Genomic DNA, 26602 nt, shown 5'->3' on the forward strand with positions numbered 1-26602 from the left:
CAGACTGGGGAACTAGGGAGTTGTAGTTTTTGATAGTTTATGCAGCCTTTATCAAAAAGAACAAACTAATCTCAACAAGTTATTCCGTTGATAGTTAAAGAAAATGTTGGTATCTGTGATACTGGTATTACCGAGGCTGCACAAATAGGGGTCTACATGACATCGTTATTTAAATCGCTTGGTGGTTGACATACATGATCGCTAAAGAGCTAGCTAGTTAGCATAGCATTTCAAGTACCGCTTGTAGTTGCTTAGCGACCTGTATCCAGGGGCAGAGGAGAACCAGCTAGCATCGAGAGCACTGTTAGTTAGTTAGCTAGCTTAGCTACTCGTTTGAAATATAGACAGAAGACCAATATGTGTGATTAAATGGATCGAACAGCGACTAATGGTGTTAACAAACTATCCGTATGAAATGAAACCGGTTAAACATAACCGTTTTCAGTGTAAAACAGGTTGTTAAGTTTGTGTAATGCTAACTACCCGGAGCAAACAGCGACTAATTGACTTGAAGTGTCGTTCTAATCAGACCAAATTGGCTGATTATGAATGTTTACAGTGAAAAGCGTGTGTTAAGTTTGGCATTTATCACAACGTTAAGTTAAAACAAAACAAAAACACTGAAGCTGAGCAGCGTAAGAGAGAGCACGAAAACTTTTACAGTCCTCGTCAGTAATATAATCAAGGTAAGTTGATGACAGTAACCTGTCTCATCTCTTTCTTTCCCTCTTTCGTGTGGTTAAAGTTGAACAGTCGAACAAACGGGCTTGACAGACGCCTGCTTTGACATCTTGTAAATGCCTGTTGCTTGAAGTAATTTATGTTTGGCTCTCTAAGTGAAAGATTTTTCTAAAGGTCAACAAAAATAAAGAAAGACTTCGGGTCTTCAGTTCCCTAGAGGCATAAGGAGTTATATAATCTAGCACTTAAATACACATTCACAATTTTCTGAAATTTTATAGACCAAATGATTTGTTACAGCCCTAGTTCCATTAATTATAAATTTTACTTGTACCCTGGGCATATAAATAATCCATTGCATGCATCACTAAACCTGTTTGCATGTCAGGATTTAGAGATTTTGGTCTGTTGTTTTAAGGCAGTCTCCTCATCTTTGGTCCTTCAGGTAGTGAGGCGTAAAGTGTTTCTTTCTACTATGTTGTTTTTAATTGAGACGACCCTGAAGAGACCCAGTGTTAAGTGAGACTGGTTATCAATATTTCATGGCCTCATTACAGCCTCATTACATGACCTGAACAAAAAGCAGAGGAGATGGTGTTACATCTGGCTGGCATCAGAAGGTGGGCTCACTGTAGGCTTGGCTGGCTGTCTGCAGGGTTAGACTGCTGTGCCAAATGATTATGGTTGAAACAGGGTTTTTTTTTAAATTAAAATTGGTGGTTGTGGCATGGGCTTAATTTTCTATTTTGGTTTCACTTTTTATTCTTGTATTGGATGATATTTGGGTTTATTTTTAGACAGCAATGTTGTGTAGCCAGATTGACAAATGACTAAATAATAAGTGCACTTAGAGTTGTATGATAAAGTTTGAAGATACGTTAAGCGATAAAATGTTAAATTGTCATCATCATATGATGCCAGATATAAGATTTTGGTTATGTAATGTATGTTTTGGTTTGGTAATTTATAGCTGCATTCCACTTGCTGCAGCTGCAGTGCACTTCTCTGGTGGAGTGAAATGAACACCGGAGGCGCCAATATTAAATGGAAGTGTCTGAAGCCTGCCCTCTTCATGCAGCGACTAGACAGGTGAGAACCCTGATTTAAACTTCTCTCTCCATCTCTCTTTTTTTCATTCTTCAACTAATTCCATCCCTTTTTGTATGTGAAACAAGTAAAATCCTGTAAACGACTGAGTACAGAAAGTGTTAACTGTTACACTCAATTCAACGATTATCATGTCCTGCTCCACTTATGGTGGCTGTCTTTTCTCCCCATATTTTAGTGCTTTGAGTGCTTTTTCCTTCAGATGTGGTCAACAACAAAACCTGGCAGTTTATACTTCTGTCCTGACAACATCCCCATTGTTTAGATTAAATGTATGAAGGCATCAAAGCATCAATATCACAAATAAAAACATTTTGAGAGCTTTCATCATCAATTTCATCCATTTCTTGTTAATAAAACACAGACAGGCATTATTTAAAATAGGGTTTCTTGTTTCTCTTCTGTTTCTGACCTGATCTTATGCAGTGAGGCTTACATAAAAGAATTCCCCAAAATCAATCAATAGAAAGTCACTAATACAGATTAACTACATATCCTCTACATCCCTGTGGCATTTCATTTATTTTTATTACAGGAGACTAATTATGCAAAATTTTCAGACTTTTTTCTTTTCTTTATACTGCAACAAAATTTAATAGCATGTAGTTTGATGGCTCACAGTTATGGAGTGAATGTTTTTAAGCCTGATAAGACAATAATTTCAATTTGGTTTCAATTACTGTGCAGCACTGATAGCACAATTTCTGCCCTCAGTCTCCATGTGAAAGGTGATATTTCCATGTCATAATAATATTTTCCTTTTTGTCAAACATCCTGCTGTTGTATCTTTCAATCTAACAGCATAAAATGAACCGGAGCCATCACCAATTTTTCATCCAAAGCCTAAAACTGGCCTTGCTTCTCGTGTCTGCATCTGCCAGTGACAGGGGCTGACACGGACGCTTCCCTTCTCAAAAGGCTCTGCGTGTGATAGCTGGATTCAAAGCTGTTTGAAGCAGCTGCCACAGCCTGGCAGACTTCCTCTCAGCTCCAGTTACATTTTTACCCCTCTGTGTGGCATGTGCTTATGGCTGTCATGGGTGTCAGTGTGGGACAAACAGGTGCTCACAGCTGTCTGTTGGCTAGCAGTGCTGTATGATCACACTGTGGGTGTATTACATTGATCGGAAGAGCCTTGAAATATGCTGTCATCTACTTCTTTTGACGGTCCAGTTTTTGGTTTAACTCACTCACTATATCCAGAGTGACTGAAACTTTTTGTCCACTGCCCAGAGAGGTGAGGGAAGATTGACATCCTCTTAACAATGGAGACAGCAAGTGTCATGCCAAAGAAATCCTGATAAAGTAATGGCAATTACTATGTCTTTTTGAAGCCCCATTAATCAATATTTTCATTAACAACTGTTAAATGACACTTTTGCTCCTATTGTGATGAACATAGAGAACTGTTGTTCAGCTCTGCATTCCCCTCAGCTTCACCGAGCATTTTAGTGTTTCTAACTCTTTCTTTTAGTTTTACAACGTGTAACTTTACTGTGGGGTTCAGTCTCGTCAACCTTGTTTCCAGCTACAAAAGACAGATGTTTTCAGGGGGGAAACAATCTCGACAGCCAAAGTTGGTGACCAGTTAGTGAGGCCAAATATTTCCCTCAGACGCTGGTGGAGACCAACCCAGAACTCAAAGGACAGTGAATATTAGACTTGAATTTATTAGGTGCCAGAAATCTGACTCCATCTTCATGGATGTGAAAATAGTCAATTCTTTGCAACAGCATCCCTCACTGCCCTTAGCAGCCAAAAACAACAATTAATGCTGCTTAAGATTGAAATATCAGAAGTTTATTTTAATTGAAGATCCATAAAATGATAACAACCAAGACAGTCTGCAGGAGTAGTTTGGACAAAACAATGAATGCTATTGTAAAAAATAAAAACAAAACATTCGTGCATTAGTTGATTTTATACTGTATAGTTCACTGTGCCATTGTAAAATTTTTATATCAAGTTTAAGATTATGTAAAAGTTTTAGATTTAAATCCTGGAATTAAATTTGGGAAACCTACTAAAGGTCGATCCAGAGGCTTAAAGGTTTTCTGTGACAAAATGCAGAAACGATGCCACCTGTCAGAAGAAGATATCAGGAATAGAAACATCTACAAGTGAAGTGAGGAAAGATTAAAAGAACACAGTGGCTTTGAGGTTAATCTTTTATTAAAGACATTTGATAACATTTCACTTTTGTAGTTATATTTCCTTGTGATATACAGGACCAGTTAAGTATTGATCAGTCTTTATAGATATAACTTGTCTTTATACAGATTTGATATCAAGATCAATTCCGTGCATTTACTGTATTTCATGAGTAATGAGGCGGTCTCCTAGTCAGTGGACAAACTAGAAGCAGCCCCACCTTTGTCTTTTTAGTATTTACTTTGCTCAGTTCACTACTAACGCATATGTATATTACTTGGAAGCCAGTTACCTAAAAAGCACAGAGGTCAGGCTCCTACTGCTCATTTTTAACAATTACCAGAGCATCACTTATACAAAACCTGGTTAAGTGCATGGTAAATTGTTATCTTTGTAGTCATCACGGTGTTTGAATTTGTCAGAATTGCTCGATCCTACTTCTGTTCTGCCTGCATAAATTGGAGCTCAGGCCATGTTTTTAAGAGCCCAAACTAAGGTACAAGTTTTGGATTGGATCTGCTGATTTAGGGCAACGCTTGCTCTATCAGAAAATTGTTCCTTTCGAGATATTCATTAGCCTTTCAGTGCACTCTGTGTCAGGTGCAGCCATGAACGTGCATAGCCATCAAAATCACCTAAAATCCCCCCAACTCGTCAGATAACTTGTGACAGTTATGACTTTACATAATCGCACATTTGAAAGAGTCTGTTGTTGCTGTAAATGTTATTTGACAAGTTGGACTCCAATGTTTATTTTCTTCTCTGGCAGTCTTCACAGTCAGGTTGACATGAGGGGATTAGGGATACTTCGTCTTTGTAAAAAGGAAATCAGAATGAAACCAAAAACAGCAGCGGCACACATGATAATATCTGGTGCCAGTTTGCTACGGCGGCCTGATCCTCTGTGTGTGTGCTGTGAAAACAATTGGTATTGTGGGTATTTTGTCCCACCCACAGGACAAGACCTGGAGCCCCACAGAAGCGAGAAGAGTGGGAAAGGTCACACATGCACAGAACCTGAGCGTCACACACACACACACACACACACACACACACACACACATACACACATACGCACGCATACAGTTATGCACATGGAGTGTGAACATGCTCAATACATGTGCACACATACAGAGTACACTCTGAAAGTCTTGATAAGCGTGTTGCAACATGACCAGCAGCACGTCTCTCTGTCTGCATGGTGTCTGTCTCCTCTGCTGACCCTGCCGTCTGTCCTTTGTCCACTCCATCTCCTCCTCGTCTTTTGTTCCCTCGTCATTTCACCTCCTTCATCTCCACCCTTTCTGTCCGCTCTCACTTTATCTCCTCCTATTCTGCTCCTCCACTTGTCCCCGCAGAGTGCACCTGAGTGACCCTGCTTCGTTGGCAGCTGGGAGGCAGATAGCCAGCACACACACCGGCCTCAAAATCGCCCTCTTATCTCCCTTCGCAAGACCAAATAGACCTCACAGTGCACCAGAAGACACTGAGATAGCAGGTTGCATCCACATGAGCACACACATAAACACACAAACAGCACACAAACACAGTGGATAATTACATCATTGTCACTGCTATCTCCCATCATATTCAACTTCTGTATCCCTGTGCCATCATCCTGCCTACTTTGTGGCATGTCTGTGTCTTAGCAGTGTCATGTTCCTGTGCTAGATTAGTTGATGACGCTTTAGATCAGATGGAGAAGATAATTTTTGTTCCCTTTTTTTTTTTTTTATCTACACTGTAATGCAGACAGTAGTGGTGTTGTTTAAAATGAACCTGCATGGCCTCGTCCTGCCATTTGCTTTTATTTGCAATAACCATAATAATACACTAGGTGTCAGTGTTTGTCTGTAGTTAACCATAGTCATTCTTGGCCATCACTACTTAGAAACTGGTGCTGATGGATTTGTGTTGAAGACTCTCTGAAGACACTTGTTGCTGCAGCAGCAGGAGTCGTGCCTTCAGGCACTGGGCTTATGATTGGAGAGTTGTGACTTCAAATTGTCACTCTGAAATCTGGTAACTATGTGAAACCAAGGGATTTTGACATACTTTTTTTAAGAAAGATGTTGGTTGTACACACAGAGGTAGGCTCACAGAGGTTTTCGCAAGGCTATAAACTCACTATTCTACACTGTTTTGAAAACCTGAAGCATGTTTTCTTCTGATTTGGGATGATTTGTAAATTTGCTAGTTTATGTCGTAAAATTAAAGTATTTTAATAAATCTTATCCAAGGCTCTAATGGGAACCTAAGCTGCAACATTACCTACCTTTTGAAGATTTTATGTATCCAAGTGAATCTATGTCTGGTGTAACGATGCAAGAAGCAAGCAAGCAAATTATATTTATATAGCGCCTTTAAAACTGAATTTAGAAAGCACTTAACAGGGAGAACAAAAGGGAAGTGGATAAGGCAGGGGAGACATGAAGAAACATGAAGAAATACATGTGAGAATGGAGCATGTTTATGCTTTTCAAAATCATAGGGGAGAGAAATCATCCAGCTAAAGTAAACCATTCTGTCTCTGTTTTGAAGGTATTTCTACGATTATTAACATTAAATCAAACCAGCTGGAGAAATGGTTGACTTTAAAAAATGGGTTCATCGATCTTTAAGCCATTATAGTTTTATAAATGCAGCTTTTATGAGAAATTGTGTGTTTCCACACATGGTGTTAAAAAAAGCTTAATCTATCTAGAACTGTCATGTCATGTGGGAAAAAGATTGTATCCAGACCTAGGCTGTACAAGAACCAGATGTTTGAATGATTCATGATTCATTATTATTTAATTCCTGTATGAACAAAGTTCCATGTAATCACTCCATATACTGTATATGACATACCTTTTTAATAATGTAATTCCTTTTGTGTATTGAAGATATTTTAGTCTCATTTTTGCTTTATGCTAAGCAGTGCATGTCTTTCCTGAGCTGAAATATCATGAATTTGTTGCTTCCAGAAATAGCGTGCAGATCCTTTTGAGCTGTTGTCATTGTGTAGCTTTGGCACTTTTAGGACAAGGCCTGGAGGCGTATGAATGTTTCCAATCTGCTTCAATGTACCTACTACCTCTCTGAGTTTCTCTCTGACAGATTGTCTGTGATTGAAACCTGAGAGAGACTTTGTTTCTGGCCAAGTGTTGGCTAGCTGTGGGGAAAAGAAAGACACCCGAGCTCTTAGTCAGAAAGAACACCGACCCCTGAAAATACACCAAGTAACTTCTTGGCACTGATGCAGAACTATTCAATTAAATCTCATATTATATACACACACCAAACCATCCTCGGAGGTATGTTTCTTCCTCTGAGTGAGCCTCAACCACACTTTCCCTCTCTGCGTCTTTCTCCCTTAGGTGTTTGCATAGTGAAATGGTCCGTGAAATGGGTTTGATGGAATCAAACTCCATGTTAAGACAAATACATATTTCATAGCAGTTGATGGACTGATTGATGGGGTTGTGTCTTCATTTCCTTTGTACGTCACTGCCAAAGATCTCTATCAGAAGCGGTAATATGAAGGATCATGGCTCAGCTTGTTTCAGAGAGGAGTTTTTCACTTGTCATGTTGTGACTTTGAGTGATTCTCGGTGCGAGTGTCTTTAGGTGTTAGCTTTTATTCACTGTGAGAATGTGTTTTTGTGCTCCGATAGCAACTGCGGCCACAAGAGGGCACCAAACTGCCACATGTTGACATTCTGCGTCTGTCCTAACTGAAAGCTCACTCTCCGTTCCCTCTGCTGTTGACAGCGACCAACACACTTTTTTAAAAACTCACTGAAGGATGACCAAAAATGCGGCAGCAACAGTGTCCTGGATCCACAGCCAGTTGATGTGGCAGCAAACTCACAACGGAGAGGGTGGAAGGTGGTTCACGTTTTTTATCAATACAACTGTTGTTTTAGCACCACAAGGCTGGCTGACAAACTCCCCCTGACCCACCCCACCTAGCCCGCTCGCACCACCTTTCATTAACCTCAAAACCCAAATCCATCCAACTGGACCAGTGACGGCAACTCGCTGCCGATGCTGGCGGTCACACCCCTCTGCACAGCCATAATGGGTCGTGGCACAATTGGGGGCCACGTAACCGTCAACATTCCCGGTCCTTCCAAGAGGCCGGTTGCCTGCAGGTTACCAGCAACACTGCTTGTCCCTGTTTGTCTGCGCTCACTAAAAGGAAAGAATGTTTTCCCCCCACAACATGGCTGTGTGGGGATTAAGGCCCATTCTGAGTGGCCCCGGGTCGTGCAGCAGATGTTAGCCAGGATAGCGCTCGTTGCCGTGCCGACAGTGAGCCGGCGGGATCGGCCCGCCCAGACGATGTTAAGCCTATGTACATGTATGGGAGAGAAGGGGGGGAGGTGAAGGGCCTGTCACACATTAAAGAGAATGGTGGTGGGAAATTTGTCACAGTGGTCACACACTAATTCATCTACACTGTCTCTGATCGTCATCACACACATGGGAAGCTGAGGAGTTTCACATGGCTAGCCTGATGCTGGTTCGTGTTCGAATGATTGTGACCCCTCAGTATCTGCTCAGTGAGTGGACAGTATTGCTAAAATATATTCATTCATTTCTGATGACCACTGCTCAGTAATTGATTCAGACATGTAAACTACATTAGGTACGTATGCACTTTTAAACACGCTCCTTCGTGCGGTTGGATCGCCTTCACTTCAGTCTCTAAGCTGTGAATTTTTACAATAGCAACACATGAAAGCTTTTAAACCAACAGTTGCACATCATCTGTCAAAATCACTTCCCCTGTGTGAGCATTGGCTTTTACACTCCCAGATGATGTTTTAATGTGATGGGTTGTTTTAACTGCTAAGCTCTCAAGTGCTTGTCACATGGAGCCTCTAATGAAGATGACTAAATGTACAGATGGCTTTACGAGTGAAAGGAAAACCATGGGCTATTGTCAGTATGGCACAGGTCTATGGGGACAGTTCTGTTGCATTTAAAGTACAGACTTTTTTGTATCTGTTTGGAAAGGGGTGCTATCCTGAGTGACATGGGCAGCATTACAAGAAACAATAGTAACAATGGAGTCACAGAAGCTTGACAGTAGGTGTAACAAAGTATTCCTGTCAGCCATAAGACTATATTATATTTGACATGTTTTTAAATACGGATGTACAGAAATTAGTGCAAAAGCCTAAATACAAGAAAGGGGAGAAGTTCACTGGACTAAATCTTGAATAGGTCCATTTTGAATTGTAAATTCTAGACAATGTTTTGCATTTTTCTGCTTACTTCCTACTTTCAGTTGTAACCATCTACCTCAACGAAGTGAACTCTGTTTGAATTACAGGCGTAGGGCAAGGCTGTATGGCCGTTTGATGTGAAAGACGAGCCTGTTCTCTTTACGTCAGACAGGTCTAACTGCAGGGTGAATGTGTTTAACATGGGGCCCAGTTCAGGCACCTGTGGTACTCGTAAGCATCAGGCTCAATGGAAAGAGGATACAGGGTCTGACAAGACATGACTTGACCCAGCAGTGCAGGCAGAGCCCCGCTATTGTCCTGAATAAACAGCAGAAATCTGTGTTGTAGAATTTCCCCTTTGTGTGTGTGTGTGTGTGTGTGTGTGTGTGTGTGTGTGTGTGTGTGTGTGTGTGTGTGTGTGTGTGTGTGTGTGTGTGTGTGTGTGTGTGTGTGTGTGTGTGAGAGAGAGAGTGTGAGCGAGAGGGCGAGAGAGAAACAGTCTTTATGTATTTGTGTCTGACAAAATGAAATGAACAAGGAACTTCTTAGGGGCAAACAGAGCACAACACTGACATAAGCAGTGTGTCAGTGTGAGTATGTCTAAGTCAGTGGACAATTGTGTGTGTGTGTGTGTGTGTGTGTGTGTGTGTGTGTGTGTCATGGGGCACAGGCCATGCCGTTCAGTTCCACAATAACTGTACTCTCTGAGGATGAGTGTTGGGCAGGGCAGGGCTGTTTTCACGCACGGCTGGATGTTTGGGCTTTCTGACAGATGGAGAATAGCCAGATGTGTGTGTTTGTGGACTTGTGTGTATGTGTGTATGTGCATATATACTGTATGTGCGCACAATTGTCTTATTTCATGCTTCCATTCTGCTGATTTCAGACCTCAGCAGCAGCTTAACTGACCCCTTACTGCAGACGACAAATTACCAGACTCCATGCTGACAGGAGAAACTTTTCCCAAATGTTCAAAATGTGTCAAGAAACAGTGGATGTACAAAGGCGAAACTTTACCTAGGCTTTATAAACACAGGGCTGGCAGTCATCCCTGTTTTCTTTTTACAGTGGGTGTACTATTTTGAAGATAACATTAGGGCTTATGCTCAATCTACAAATGTCATATGGATTTATTTGTAGGTATAGAGGTCTTCAAAGTCCGACCAGTAATCTATTACTGCGTTTTTGGCTGTAATTTTCCAAAGACAACACTGAAGTGACTGCTTTATTCAGACTGGATGAATATTAGTGGCTATTATATGGCTGATACTAAAATTATTACTCAGTTAGTTAATTGACGAAAAAATTCTGATTAGTGACTTGTTGTCATTATCAAGTAAATTGATTGATTGAAAAATCTTTCTTGCATTCATTTAACGCCATTGTCTGTCAAAAGCCTTTAGGATTTTTGACATATTTGACTGACAATCAAAGCACTTTTAAGACATTTGTTCCTGGTAATTTTAGATGAGGAATGGATTGCTGTAATCAATAAACAAAATGACTGTTAGCTACTGTTGTAGAATTTAGAATAGATTAAGTTCATTGCAATCGCCAAGTAAAAAACAATGTAAGTTTGAAAACCTCCGACTAAAGGTCAGAGTACAGTGATGAAGTGTGATAGACAACTGCCAGGTGAAGGGAAGAAGAGCTACGAGTAGACAATACACTGCAGCAGGGGGAGAAGGGAGATATAACACCGGCGTCCATCTCTGAGGTCACAGCAAAGAGAACAAACCTCTTGGTCCGAGTGGCATCGACGCCCGACCACTCTGTGCTATGTCAACCTGTCAGAGAGAGAGAGAGGTAGAGGGAGGCACTGCCCGCTGAGATGTGTCCAAGGTGTCATGGCCTCGTCTGGGAGGTGACAGACAGCGTGTGTGTGAGTATGTGACGGGGGAATAAGACCGCTGAGAAGTCTAGGGGACGTTCGTCGTGACCTTTCGTTTTGCCAGGGTCCATCTCGCTCTGTGCATCTGAGAACAACTTTAAAGGACCTCATCCTCCTGAGCCTTTGACAGGTGTGTGTGTGTATGTGTGTGGTTGTGTTTTTGTGTACCTGAGAGTACACATGTGTTTGTGTACACCAGTTGAGGAAAGCTTTAACTGAGCTGTATGTGTCTTGGTGCTTTTGTACAGTCAATGTCAACAACAATGTCCTGAAATGTGTAATCTGTAGAGAGGCAGACACTTATTTTGCCCTGTTGCTTTGTAGTGTAGTAGTTTATGATATACAAATTTATACCAGTTTATCATCAACTAATGACATAGTCGTGACTGTGTGTTCAGGCAGAACATGAAGCAAATTTTACATGTGATGCAAATTCATACAAAGTTGAGGGAAGGAAGTAGTTAGACGCACACTTTCCCGGATGGGTGAACTGGTGCAAACATGCATCAGCACGAGTTAAGAATTCAAAGAAACAGCAAAGAAACGAGAGGAAAATACCAGAGAAGACTTGTGGGTTCTGTCAGAGCCTGAGCTGAGCACTAATGAATACAGTCACATTCCCACAGACATGGCCGGTGCATCCATTGAACCTATTGGTTCCCTTAGGCTCGATGTCCAGATACAGTGCTTCCAGATTAGCTGGAGATGCACTGAACACAATGGTTTGTGTTTGCGAGTGGGAAGCCAGTGAGAGATCATGTTGCAGTGGCTAATGATTATACTGTTGCTGGATAAGACTGGAAATAATCTGTTTTGTTTTTCTTATAGTCCTCAAATCCCATGAAAAGACCAAATCCAAACAGTGACTTGATGCTACTATTAAGTATTGTCTATGTGGTTAAACCCTGATGTATCTTCTTCCTTTGTGCCATACAGCTCCACCATTGTCCACCATTAAAACATGTGATTTGTTGACACAACAAAACTATAAAATATTGCCAAACTTGTGCTTAAAACATTGATTTTGACCACTTGGAGTATAAAATAATACTTTTGAAAGTACAAATATTTAGCACAAGAAATTGTAAAGGGTACTTCCAAAGCTTTTTATAAAAAAAAGAGAAGATGGTGTAAAAGAAATGATTACCTAGAATGGAATTTAAATGAGCTGTGTATGTGCATCCGTGTGTACAATATGAATATGCATTGAGTAAGTATTTGATTACATACAGTATGAATGTTTTGTTGTTTTTTTGTTGTACTTTTTTTTTTTTTTTTCCATGTGTCTGCACCATGCACATGTTTCATCACTTGTGTTTGTGTGTGAGTCCACGCGTGTGTTTATCGTTTATACGTGTGTTTGTGGTCAGGAGGTGAGGGTCGAACAACAGGGAACTAAACAGCTTTAAAAGAAGAAAATCCAACAACATAAACAAAACCACGGTCAGTGTGACACGTGTCACCTTCGCTGTGACGGGGGACAGACACCGGAGAGGCACAGAGTCCCCGAGAATCTCTTTGAAGTCAGCCTGCAATTGTGCCGCTGGTTTGGAAGTATTGCCTTTCCTGCCCTTGGGCGTTGCTATAGGGCAGATGCACTCGGCTTTTAGTGAAACACTTGCCAGGATTAGGCCTATTAGCTGAACGGGAGGGAAATACAACCATTGCTGGTTTAGTGGAATCCTAGCTGAATGTGGAAATTTAGTCTTATTTAATCGATTGGATTGTTATAACATTTTGTCGGCATAATCGAGGCAGATGTCTCCCTCTCTTTTGCTATTTGTTTTTTCCAACAAATCTTCTGCCTAATCAAGACCTGAATGCACATTCTCCACCAAACATCTCTTTTTCTCTGTCTTTCTCTGCCCCTCTGTCTCAGTCATTACTGGTGCTGTGTTTGTGTTTCTGCTCCAGGCGTTGGGTAAATACCTCTGCTGGAGTAGGTTTTCCCCCCACTTCCCTCCATTACCTTCTCTAATGACGTTTACACATCTGCTTAGAAGAGCTTCCACTCATCTCTCTGTCTCCCTGTGTCCGTCTTTCTTTCTTTCACTTTGTTGCACACACTCATACACACACAAGCACACGGACCCGCTGACGCTGCAAGATTATGTTTAAGAATTACATTCTGTATAATTTGGCTATTGAATTTATATCTTAATTTCTATTAAGTAGTAGCACATAGTCTCCACACTCCCTTTATAATAGACCAACAAATAACAAAACTATTCACAAATTTAGAGAGTTCTGAGCAAAAAAGAGAGATACTCACACACCTATAAAAGGAAATAGATGTGTATAAGTGGAGGTTTATTAAGAGTTCAAAAAGGACTTTAGTCACAGTCATTTTTGTTTTGACTTTTCAAGAGGGTAAATTAGTCTGAAAAAATAGAATGACCTTTACAAGCAGCACAATTGCTGAGTTGAAATGATTAGTTGATGAATTTATTACTAGATTGACAGAAAATGAATGTGCAAACAGAGTTGCTTGTTTTGAAAAGTAGCTGCAGTGTATAGCGATTGTTATGATCCTCTCTATCAGTGGTTCCCTGTCTGATCACTTCCCATATGTCCTATCACTTGTAAGTGTTTTATGACTCCACGCCGGCAACAGCCGTGACTGGAGGCACTATGTTTTCAGGTTGTCCGTACGTCCATCTGTCCCGTTCTCGTGAACATGATATCTCAGGAGTGCCTTGAGGGAATTTCTCCAAATTTTGTGCAAATGTTCTTCACTTTGGCTCAAGGATGAAGTGATTAGGTTTTGGTGGTTAAAGATCATTGTGAACTCACCAAACACAGCTTTGGCCATAACCCAAGAATTGATAAACTAATTGATAATAGGAATAATAGGATACAGTCCAAACGGTCAGAGGTCAACTTCACTGTGACAGCATAATGTTCTGTTAAAACACTTCTGGCCAGAAGGGGAGATTGCATTTTTGTGATATTGTTCATTATGGGGAAAAAAATTCTCCCCTGCTTTTTTTTTTTCTCTCTGGACACCTGAACTTTTCAACTCCTCACCTCCACATGCCCCCAAACATGAACTGGTGTTACTTCAAGTGATCTGCTGGTTTATTCTACACACACACACACACACACACACACACACACACACACACACACACACACACACATTCTGAAAAGTATACATACTCACATCACTCTACAATGAGACTTGCCCAGCGGTCATGTCACTCCGGCTTCATTTTCCAGCTGATTGACATGTCATGTAAAATATACACACACATATGCACATGCATGCAAAGTGACTGTACCTGTCACCTCTCTTGAAGAGTATTACCTTTACCTCATTTTGTTCTGCCTGTCCATCACCTCTATTCTTTCTCCGCCGACAGCTGAATAGGCTCCTGTGGGACTTTGTTAAGTGTGTGTGTGTGTATGTGTGTGTGAAAGGTTTTCGGCCTGCTGCCTGGCGCCACTTTGCCCACCCTCCACTCTCTTCCTCCAAACCCTCTGTCTTGTAATGGGACAGTTGAGAAGATACGCTGTACTTGCCTGTGGTTATATATATATATTTGTGTGTGTGTGTGTGTGTGTGTGTGTGTGTGTGTGTGTGTGTGTGTGTGTTGGTAAGTGTATACACTGCCGCCAGACCTCACAGCACTTTCACTCTGAAGAACATAGTCTTCAGTTCGTCCCTTCTTTTATTGTTCCCAGTAGTACGAGTTCTGTAACGCCGCAGGTTCTCAACAAAACCACTGAAGTAGAGCGACTGATAGACACTGAAGGAGAGAGGATGGAGAATAACTCTACAATGTTTACAACATTGTATTATGTCCATTGAGTTGTACAGAAGGAGGAGTTATTTTGGGCACCCCTGGTTCTGAAAATAAAAGTCCCATTCATTTTTCCCTGCCTCCCAGTTGGACCGGTTCTACGGCTTGGATTGGCGTGAAACTATCCCAGTTAAATCTGACTGGTGTCTTCACCATGGCAGTGGCGACTGAGAAACTTTTGACTGGTACTGGAGGTGGATAGATAACCAGTAATATCAAACATCTGAGGTTTTTTGTTTTTTTCTTCTACATCTTACTTGTTAAATTCATTAACGTGTTATTAGAAGGAGGACAATATTAAGATAACAAGATCGCTCACTGGTTAACTGAGTTTTATGACAATTCTTTTCCACATCCTTTCAGATTCCTTAGGGAGGGAGAGATGGGAGGCAAACAGCAAGTGCTAATAGCCTTTTCAGTGTACTTTTAATGCTACCAATTTGCTAAAATGTAAACAAGTATAGGCTTAAAAATTACCTGCAGGTTGTTTATATCCCCAAAAGCATCATAGGAAGTGTAGTTTAAAAAATCAGAGTATAATTATCCTCCAAATAGAAGTAGGACAAAGTATAATAATAAAAGTGACAAAATCCATTAATATAAAAAAAAAAACCTTTTTATGTTGCACCATCAATATATTTTTACATAACTAAGGTTCCTTGCATGAATGAAGCACAGTTTGCACAAGTTTGCATTGTGGTAGAACAGGCCAATGTGTTTATGTGACACGATCTTTTCCTGAGAGTTTGCACTAGTCTCCTCTCCACCGCACAAACACACACCTTATCTGCTCTCTCAGCATTCACAGGCCTCCCACGATGTCTTCCTCTGTTACATTAGACGCCGTTCAGGGCTTGGATTCTTTGTTTTATCCAGTTTTTCACTTCTCATTATCTCACTCTTTCGTCAGAGGCATATCTTGTGTTTTCAGATTTTGTCCACCTTTCTTTGCTCTGATATGACACTGGAAGCTAGAGGACTTCTCCCGCAAGGATATACTGAAGATAAGAGCAGGTGTGAGTCTGTGTGCGTGGTTTCCATATGTATGTAAATGTGCGCATGTGTGAATTTCCTCAAGTATCACAAGGTTAAAAGATAGGAGAGTATGCATCGGACTGTATATGCCTTTCCATGCATACGTATGCGCGCGTGTGCCGTATGAGTTCAAATATCAGACATTTGAGAGATAGCAGTGTATGTGGTGTAGGACTGACTTGAGTGCCTGAGTGTGTTTACTGAATACATGAGTATATGAGTTCATGTAGTCTGTGATTGAGACTTGGCAGGAACTCCAAGGCACCTCAGACTGGAAAATCTGCACTCATACACTCACAATTACACACCGTTACCCCACCTATCTCTGTCTGTGGATGTACTTTCTGGTCGCTCTTTGTATGTTCTTCATGTTTGCCAAGTTTCTTTCCGAGAGCCAAAACAAGACCAGGCAGTGGCTGAGAGAGTGTCTACGAGAGATAAAGGTTGTGGGAAAAAAAGTCAGAAAATTTGAAACACTGTCCTTTTGAGAGAGATGAGACAATAGAGAGTAGAGTAAAAAGTGCAAGAGAGAAAGGGAAAATCAGACACTGAAATACTGTCCTTTGAGAGAGACGAGACAAAGAATGAGGAGAGTAGAAATTGCCAGAAAAAGAGAGTGAAAGCTTGCAGACAGGGTCAGAAAGCTTAATGCATTTCTAATAGCAGGTACCTTGGAAAAACATGGGAGACAAGAAAGAGGGGAAAAAAAGATAAAAAAGGAACGGGACAAGTAGGCAGAGGGATGATAAGTGAAGGTACAAGAGGGAAAAAAAGAGAAAAGGTAAAGGGAAGGAAAAATTGACAGAGAAACTTACGCAGAGCCAGGTAGGTGAGAAGGGAATGGGGGTGTGTGTGTAATGTGTGTGTATGTGTGTGAGGCAAGGCTGTGATGGCATTGTGTCACTCACCCTATGGCAGCTCTTTAACCCTGTAATTTACCACATCACTCTTCTCGCAGTGATGGGACCATTGCGCCGGCTGACAACACTGCCTCTGGCGTGTGTGTGTGTGTGTGTGTGTGTGTGTGTGTGTGTGTGTGTGTGTGTGTGTGTGTGTGTGTGTGTGTGTGTGTGTGTGTGTGTGTGTGTGTGTGTGTGTGCGCGAGAGAGAGAGAGCGCATACCTGTGAGAAAGAATTCTTAAAGTGTCAAACAAAATGTCTCTGACTCCGCCTTCATTTCAGGCATGTCTCTCTCTTGTTGCAGTGGAGCTCCAGACCTGGACCTCGGCCTTCACAGACCCTGCGGTGATTGCCAAATTTGAACACAGCTGTTTATGACCTCACATTGGTCAGAACGTAAACTACACTTCTGTAAGTAAAAGTTATCTCAGTTAAAGAGCACCCTTTCCAAGAAATTGCAGTCGCCAGCCACTACTCAGTGGTGCTTGAAAACCTTTTTTGCTCATAAGAAGTGACATGATTTGCATTTAAACACATCAAGACAGACAGTGTGTAGCATTGTAATAGGTGCAGCTGAGTGTGTGAGATGCAGCTCTGCGGGGTCCTCATCCATCCCATACAGAATTTTTTAAGTTTTATAACATTTGTTCCAACCCCATATACCTACACAAAGGGTTCCAAATGTGAGGAACATCCCTCAATATCATGTGATCCAGAACAACACCACCATCAATTTTTTATATTTTGATGTTTAATGTAACAGGTTGTCAGGTGTCCCATTGTAGAGCTGAATTTCCCACATTGATTTCCCCTCCTCAGTACTAGATCACATTATTAAGATACTTTCATTCACTCTGATGCAGTACAATGGTGGGAAGGACACATACGTAGGTCGCCTTCACCATCAACGATCTATACTGGCATGAGAAATTTGTAGCAGAAAACACAAGCCAGCTAATTACAGTTTTACCACCCTTTTCTACAAATGAACATCAAAATTCAATTTAAGAAGAAGGAAGTCAATATGTCCACTACATGTAAATCAACTCTGCAGTTCAACAAGGTTTTATTGTTGAGCTTTTCTTTGCATTGTTGATGGGGCCACAGTTTGTCCCTCCAGCCACCCCATACATTTTCCTCTCACCTTGGCCAAGGAGAGTTTTCAGGGGGCAAAATCAATGAGAGAGATTTCAGATGTCTTAAATCCACCAACTCTATCACTATCTCTACTTTTCGTCATTCTCACCATCATCATGTCGCTATATCTCTCAAGACAACCTGTTTGCTTTCGCCATCATTTTTAGGACCCAATGAAATCAAAGACACTCACAGTGCAACCAAATAAACTCTCTTTGAGAGGTCAGTATATTGCTCTGTTCTAAAGATACTTTCCTGAAAATGTCCATGTTCAATACATAAGCGTAAATCACGTATTAATGATGCAGTGTAACAAATAAATAGTTTTGATGTGGTAGCAGAGATGAGGAAAGTTTTTGAAAGCATTTGTGATTAGGAAATACTGCTCTTACTTTAATCTGGAAAATCCAAAATTCGTGTATTTTAATATCGATCTAGACTCGCAGTGAAAAAGAAATTGAAGTAAAGTAGCAAATGTAAAGAAAGTTGCAGTATTGGTGGAGGTTTGCACGTCCACGATACGTTATACAGTGTCTGGTAGAAAGGTCAGGACACGTCATTCCTCCACCGGGGACAGAAGGCCAACAGTCAGAGTACGATGTTTGCGCTCTATATCCACCTGGACACTCACTGTAGCCGGACTTTATCCGTCCACACACTCAGAGCATGTATAGGACAATGGCTCAATGTGTGAGCTTAAATAAATGTCTCGATGTTTGAGTTCGGAGCAAGAAAGAGTGAGAGATGTGACAGGACTGCAATTCAGATATCTCAGAAAGGCTTCCATTGTTTCTCTCACTCTCTATGTCCTTCACTCTTGAGAGAACCAGTCTCAAATAAATATTTACTTAAAGTTCTGTCTCTGGCACACACACACACACACACACACACACACACACACACATATGCAAGCGCATTCATACAAAGGCACTTTCTTTTGCTCTTGTTCCTCTTTGCACACATATACAGTACACACACACACACACACACACACACACACACACACACACACACACACACACACACACACACATACTCACACTCAGTAACCACCCAGAGGGGACAGTGAAAGAAGAGCAGAGAGAAAGATGCAGAGAGCAGACAAGGTCGCAGTTCCTGTGGACTGTCTTTGAAAGAGGAGTCGTATGTTTTCCCTCCCCTCCTTTGATGTTAAAGCAGCCTCTTTACTAGTGTAAAGACAGGGTACAATAACCTAGACCCCCCCACCCCTCACCCAAGCCCTCTGTACACTGGCTGTACACCCCCACAAAGCTCTGCAGGAGCACAGGTAACCCACGGCAACCCCAGCCAGAAATCAGAATGATCGTGGCAGCTGTCCAGGACTTGTACAGCATTGTGTGTGTGTGTGTGTGTGTGTGTGTGTGTGTGTGTGTGTGGTGCAGTACTGTGCAAAGGTTTTAGGCACTAGAAGTGAGCTTGCTTTCAAAAATGATGCCATGAATAGTTTTTATGTGTCAGTTAACTTCATACAAAATGCAGTAAACAGAAATAACATTAATAGAATCAATATTTAGGGTGACCAGCTTTTTGCCTTTAAAATAGCACCAGTTCTCCTCGATACACCTGCAGACAGTTTTTCAAGGTTCCTGGCAGGTTGGTCGTTCCAGCATCTTGCAGAACTTGCCGCAGATCCTCTGTGGATTCAGTCTGTCTGAGTGTCATCTGTCTCCTCATGTGATCCCAGACTGACTCCATGATGCTGAGATCAGGGCTCTGTGGGGGTCAGACCATCTGTTTGCAGGACTCTTTGTTCCTTTTTTCAATGAAGTTAGTTTCTTTTGACTTTTTGACTCTGACTGTATGTTGTCATGCTGCAGAATTAATTCTGGACCAATTGGACGCCTCCCTGATAGTAGTGCATGATGGATAAGAATCTAAACATCTGACTTGTGTACAACCTTTGCAGGGTAGCGTCTGTGTGAAAGCAATCTTTGTACCAATAAAAAAAAAAATTGTAAAATTGATACCTATTTTATTTTTATTTTTTTTATCAATAGTTGTAATTAAAACGGTAAAATGTGCAAATATGCATGTGCCAGTGTGTACATGTATGCACCGCTCACAAATGAACATGAACAACAATAAATTGGTTTGTCTGCATTCTTGAAAAAGCACGTCTATAAAAAGCTAATCTTTGAGGTGATACTCGTGCTTGTGTAGCTGTTACTTCTGGTAATACAAGTTTGATGTAAAATTTTATGAATGAGGATTATCTGTGTGTGTGTGTGTGTGTGTGTGTGTGTGTGTGTGTGTGTGTGTGTGTGTGTGTGTGTGTGTGTGTGTGTGTGTGTGTGTGTATATATAAAGGCAAGGCAGAGCAGATTTATTCAAGCACATTTCATTAAAGTAACCTCAATGTGTTTTGCTTGAAAATACATACAATTGTAAATAACAGTAGAACAGTTACTGTACCTAGATACACAGGAGAACAGAAGTACTATAATGCAACAATAACAAATGAAAAGAAACAAAAAACCTGCGATGAACCCCACAGACACAAACCACAAATGCAGACACACAGAAATACATATATTCATATACACAACAAATAAACAGTAAATAACAGCAGATAACAGTAACTAAAAGTAGCCTCATCAGATATGGATCTTATTCAAGGTACAGATAGAAACCCATGGCATCATGTATACAAGACTGAGGCCACTGACTGACCTCAACTTCAGATATTGTTTAAGTACAAACCAAGAATACCCCCTGAACCAAACCCTCTCTCTGTTCTTCGTTAACCTCTGTCTCTCTCTCTCTCTCTATTTCTCTTTATTGCAGGTACATCTGTGGCCACAGGGCTCATGGACACGCATATCACTCTTGTCCAACACACACTCGCCCATTTGCTCTGCCGTTTTCCTGTATCTCTGTCAGCCCCCTTGTTTCTTCTATTCCGCCATAAATTCCCTGAGACCCCGACAGCTTCGCAGAACAAGGTCTCAAGAACTTTTAGGCTAGCCAGTCTGGCAATAACTAAATGAAAGCTTGCTGAAATGAGGTTTTCCCTCCAAAAGGGCTGACTTCCTCTTAAAAAAAAAAAAAAAAAGCTGGTTAGGATAGGATGAAAGAATCCTCTTATGTCAGTAAACTCGTTACGCCGATGCTGCCATGCCATGCTAGCCCCAGCGTTTCCATGGCACCCAGTGTTATCTATGTGTATTTTTGTTGGGACTTTTAGTTTTGGGGGTTGAGTGGCAAAATGAGATTTTTTTTTTTTTCTCCCCCCCACACCAGGAGGAGCAAGAGGGGAAAGATAAGAGAGAGTCCCCTCTCAGCGTTAACGAGAGAAAATAAGAGAGCGAGTGGATGGAGAGACGGAGAGCATTAGCTGCACTGATAGCGAAATGAATGGCCAACACAGCAATACTGCTACAGCTTTGCTACACTATACAGATATTCTGCACCGGACATTGTAGAGCATATACTCCTCTCATGCACATGCTACTGTATGCTGATCTGATGAAATTTACACTTTTAGTCTTTTACAATGGAAATATCCAGTATAATATAAATATAAGGTTTTATTGCTCTATAATATCAAAATCAGTTTGTATTCTTTGTTCAACATGACATTATGCCCCAGACAGTGAACCGCGTCGGTTAAAGGATGTTTTGGTTTTTGAAAAATATTCTTCTTTCTTCTTGCCTAGACAAACTCATTGAAACCTTCTTTATGTATGCAGTTTAAAAATATGTTGAAGGTGAAATTAGCCTCTAACTCTAAGCATATAGGACCAAATATATGGGACATAAAAAGATGGTCCTAGTCAAGCTACGTGCAAGTGATAACAGTTCCCCAAAGACCAAACTTTTAAAAACATTGAACTTTGGAGAACTAGTAGTTGCAGTAGTATGAGTTGAATCAGTAGCAGTACCGGCAGTGAGCGGTGGTTTGCTCTAGTTTTGATAGCAGTTGTAGCATTGGTTAATAGTTGCTGCACTAACAGTATTAGTAGTGATGGTAGTAGCAAAGTAACTAGTATTTAATTGCAACGTACCAAATACATCAGCAATATATAATAACGAGCCATCAATGCTAGAGGGGAAACTCCACAGAGAGGACAGAAGTCACTGAAAAGTATCATCAGAAATATTTTTCCTATACACAAAATACATTCTGCCAAACGAATGTTCCTGCAGATAACAGGGAATTTGTCTGCCAGTAAAACAAGCCCGACTTTATCATAAACAAATTTGCAACATTAAAATATATAGATCCTCAGTGTGAACTATTTCACTACAACATGAGAACCATCTGCGTTTCAGTTGAACAGTTTTGCAGTCACAAATCCACTACACTAAACTAACAACTAACTCATTTACTCATTTTAAAAAGCACTGGTGCTAATTCAAAACAAGACAAAGATCGGCGTCAAATATATTCTGCAGTCCATGCAACTGACTAATTCATATGAAAGTACTCACTCAGGGTTTAAAAGATTTATTTAGAGACTAAATTACCAAATCCACCGAAACAGTGAAGCAAAATGAAGGTCGATGGGCCCCTTCAAGGAGTAGCAGACAGACAAGTGTGTAGGAACACTACAGTGACACCAGAAACGGGAGATGCGTAGCCCACTGCATGATGTTAAATCCAACTTTGTTTTCTGCTTTGCACAATACAGTTTTGAGTGTCTTAAATCTGCCCTCACATAAAACCCATTGTTGCCCTCCAGGAACCAAAGTTACCTGACTGGACAATAAAGTCTGTAATACAGAAGGAGGGACAGCCAGCACATGCCATAGACCTGCTCTGTGTTGATTAGCTGATGTGAGGAATGCTGCCTGCTTTGTCTGAGCTGTCAGCCGCAAAGTGTGTGTCCGTCACTGCTCGTCTGTGATGTGTGAATGAAGCATCACCGCCCGTGACCTTGTCTCAGTGTCAGTCTGAGTTCATGTGCGTGTCTGTCTGTCGTTTTGTTTACGTTGTTTTTAATTTGTCTTTGGGTCAAACTGTGAATTCACACCTGTAGAGATCCACCTTACAAGTAATACAGGTATAACAGGTACAGGAAGTGGTGCTACAAAAGTGTTGTGTTGCAGCACAACATAACAACACTTTTTTAAAGAACACCGTCTACTACTACTACTACAAATACCATTAGTACTACTGCTAGTCTACTGCTGCTATGCACAGTACTAATATGACTACAATGACAGTTTCTGCCGTCACAGTAAAATTGATGTTTATTCAGAGAAAAAATACCAAACTATATGAACTATATATATTTGTATTGATTGTTTTTCAGTTTTGCGATAGCAGTGCTGGTCGTCATAAGAAATTTGGTTGTATGTGAGCGCGTGTGCCTACACGCCATCTTTGTTTGACCCTTACACCTATTTATGTCAATCTATTATGTCGTCTCGTCAAGATATGCATCTGTGGTCATGTTTGGTCTGCCCTGTCTCTTTCTCCGTCTTACATTTGTTCTTTCTCTCACTTGCCCGTCTCTGCAGACTCGGGTTACACTCCTCCGTCAGATGGCGTTCTGCCTGGCTGAGCTGCACTTGTGGTCCACCAAGAGCTCACTCCAAGTCAAAGGTAGCACTTATCACCATGTTCAATCTACCTCTCGCTCTCTGTCGATTATTCTCTGCCTTTCTCCCTTCTCTTTTTCCTCTCACTCCGTCTTGCTCTGGCTTTCTGTCATCACTCACTTTGTTTTCACACCTTCTCCCCACCTCGGTATATCGACTTTAACAATCTGACTCTCAGTCAACACCAATTCTCCCCCTGTCTGTTTTCACTTTCTCTTTGCTCTCTTCAAATTCTCATCCTTTCAGTGTTGTTTATTGCATTGTACATGACATTCATCATGATGTTTTACCTCGTGAAACTGTATTTGTACACTGATTAAAGTGTAATTTATTAGCGTGACCACAAGTAACTCAAGAAACAAGTGAATCATCTGAACCGTCTGTGTGACGAATGTTAACGAAGGGATTCCACCATTTGTTGACAAGGAAAAAGAGAAAAGAAAGAGAAAAAGTCGAAATCAGTGCCACAGAACCAGAGTTATTGTTTCTCTTTATTCCACGCATTCTTCTTTCTCAAAACCTGGCGCCTGCGTTACCCACAATACCACGAAAAAAAGTTCAGTTTGAGACACTGATGTGTAAAATAAAAGATTTCCCCGTTAAGACGGATATGCCTTTCATATTTGACGATAATTTTCCAGAAGCATAGCCATCAACGATCTTTTTTGTTTTCTTCAGTCAGCTGCCACATCACACCACATGACAGCCTACAGTAGTGTGTGCAGAAGTTTTAGACAAGCATCTTGGAGAACTTCCTGCAGTCCACCTCAGTGTCTTCTGTCTCCATGTGATCCAAGACCGACTCCATGATGTTGAGATCAGGACACTGTGGGGACCAGATCATCTTCTTCTCTCTGATAGTTATATCTTATAGTTCTAGTAATAGATAGTTCTTTATGATTCAGGCTGTATGTTTAGGATCATTGTCATGCTGCAGACGATGCTTCCCTGATGCTGTTGCATGATGGAGAAAGATCTAAAACATCTAAACCGCCTAAAACCTTTCCACAGTACTGTACATCTTCATATATTCATTGAGCTTTGTTAATTGCAGGCCAAAGCTTCCCTGTTGGGCCAAGTGAGCAGGGTCTAAGTTTGACTTTTCTTCCAGTTTTTGTGTGTTTTCTTGCTCTCCACCTATCAGTCCATCTCTTCTGTCAGAGGGAAATGCTCTGTTTCTCCATTTTCTTGTTTTCTCCTCCCTTCCATTCTGTCTTGTCTTTCACAGTCTGCTGAGCTTTAGACGAAGATAGTGTCTCTCGGAGGCTGACTGTGTTGTGTGTGTGTGTGTGTGTGTGTGTGTGTGTGTGTGAGTGCATTTGTGTGTGTGTGTCTATGTGTATACACTAAGGTACGGCAGGGTGTATATCCTAGGTGATGGTGACATATCCTTATTTGTTTGTTTTTTCCTGCTGTGTGTGTCTTCCGCTATCTTGGAAAAATGTGGATGGATACATCTGAGGGAAGAGGCCTGGTCGCCGAGGTGTGACGCTCCCTGTCACCACCTTCCTTACATCATATACATCCGCCTCGAAAACAAAAATATAGATTCATAAAGGCAGCATCTCTAATGCCGTGTAACAAATGTTTTCCATAGCAGCCTTGACCACTGAGCAGATTCCCAGATGCAGTTGAAGTGCTTTGCTCAAAGAGACCTCAACACAAATCACTGCAGGAGGGAAAATAGTTCTTCATTCATTAGACTAACACAGATTTTAAATGAAGATTCAGATTTGACCTGGTGTCCTATTTGTTTTGTTTCTCCTGCGGCCTTTGATGTTCTGAAAGCCAGCCAGTGGTTTATTACCTCCGCCAAGGAGGTTATGTTTTCACCTGTGTCTGTTTGTTGGTTTGTTTCTTTCTTAGCAGGATTATGGAAAAAAAGCACTAAACTGATTTGCACCAGACTTGGTGGAGGGATGCAGCATGGGTCAGGGAAGAACTCATTAAAGTTTTGTGCCGATGTGTGAAACTTCTCACAATTTCTCAGGAAATAATATTTGGATCTTGATGTAAAAAATCTGGAATATTTATGATGTTGAGATCTATGACTTTGTACAGTTTGGTGCAGATCCAGTTACTACTCTGAATCTGATGGAACAAAATGTTTGGCCTTGGCAGATGTATGGGCTCTACTGCTACTAACATTCTAGTTTAATCAATGTACTGTTCTGTGAACAAAAGATAAATGAAGTCCTCCACAGTGACTCTACCTTGTTCTACCTTACTTCCATAATAAGATAGTTAAGGTTTAGGATTTAGTAATGATGAACTAGAGTTTGGGTTTGAATTAGGATTAGGTTTGCCTGTTTTGGAGTGCTGTTGTTGTTGAATGAAGAATGAGTATTGAAATAAATATAGTTACTATGGATGATGGTATAAATATTCTTCTGATACCAGACGAACTAAAACATTGCTTGCCACCACGCTTTAGGCAACTTACTGTAGAGAAAATGAGTTACACACTATGGTGTTAGCAAACCGTTGTCTATGTACACATCCTGCAGAGATGGGTCAACATGAGCATCTCATCTGTGTCATATCTCTGGTATTTTTCTTGTCTCGGTCCAGTTTTCTCGCTTCTCTTATCTCTCGTATGGTCAACAAACTCCTGAGAAATGTATGGGTGTTTAGGTTGTTAGATGCTGGTCTGACTTCACTAGATGTTGTTTACCTTCTGCTTCATGTTGGGTCCCTAAAAGTGGTGCAGAACTGGGCATTAATTCAGTCATTTGATTCCATGTTAATGCCAAAACAAAATTGCTTTATACAGTTTCAACCGCTTTTATACAAATGGTTTAATGTGTGTATTTTGTGCTGGTGCAAATACAGAATGAATGTGCATGTTTGTTTAAAACTTAAATCTCCATTAGCAAAACACTATTAACTCATAGAGCTGTGGCCGCATCTGTATCCAGGTACAGCACACAGTGTGTGTGTGTGTGTGTGTGTGTGTGTGTGTGTGTGTGTGTGTGTGTGTGTGTGTGTGTGTGTGTGTGTGTTTGTGTCTGCCATCAGCTCTCTGGTTGTATTAGTGTGACCTGGCCTCAGGAGCAGCAGCAGCGGCAGCAACAGTAGTGGAGCGATAAAGAAACGATGTGTTGTGCGAATCCGAG

General features: G+C 41.1%; 1 protein-coding gene across 5 annotated transcripts in view; it reads left to right on the forward strand.

The window, feature by feature from the left end:
• Nucleotides 1–76: 76 nt before the first annotated feature.
• wdpcp (WD repeat containing planar cell polarity effector) overlaps nucleotides 77–26602 on the forward strand; it is a 78094-nt gene continuing 51568 nt past the window's right edge. For 2 of the 5 annotated variants that reach the window (XM_056395390.1, XM_056395395.1), the window contains exons 1-4: nucleotides 77–686; nucleotides 1652–1770; nucleotides 17089–17195; nucleotides 23406–23490. In XM_056395390.1, the coding sequence (XP_056251365.1) occupies nucleotides 23430–23490 (61 nt within the window). In that variant the 5' untranslated portion in view covers nucleotides 77–686; nucleotides 1652–1770; nucleotides 17089–17195; nucleotides 23406–23429. Of the gene's footprint in view, nucleotides 687–1651; nucleotides 1771–15780; nucleotides 15864–16125; nucleotides 16710–17088; nucleotides 17196–23405; nucleotides 23491–26602 lie in introns of those variants that run through there. The other 3 variants (XM_056395392.1, XM_056395391.1, XM_056395393.1) reach the window with 3 other exon arrangements.

This window comes from Seriola aureovittata, chromosome 14 (assembly GCF_021018895.1).
Source record: "Seriola aureovittata isolate HTS-2021-v1 ecotype China chromosome 14, ASM2101889v1, whole genome shotgun sequence".
Taxonomy (NCBI): domain Eukaryota; kingdom Metazoa; phylum Chordata; class Actinopteri; order Carangiformes; family Carangidae; genus Seriola; species Seriola aureovittata.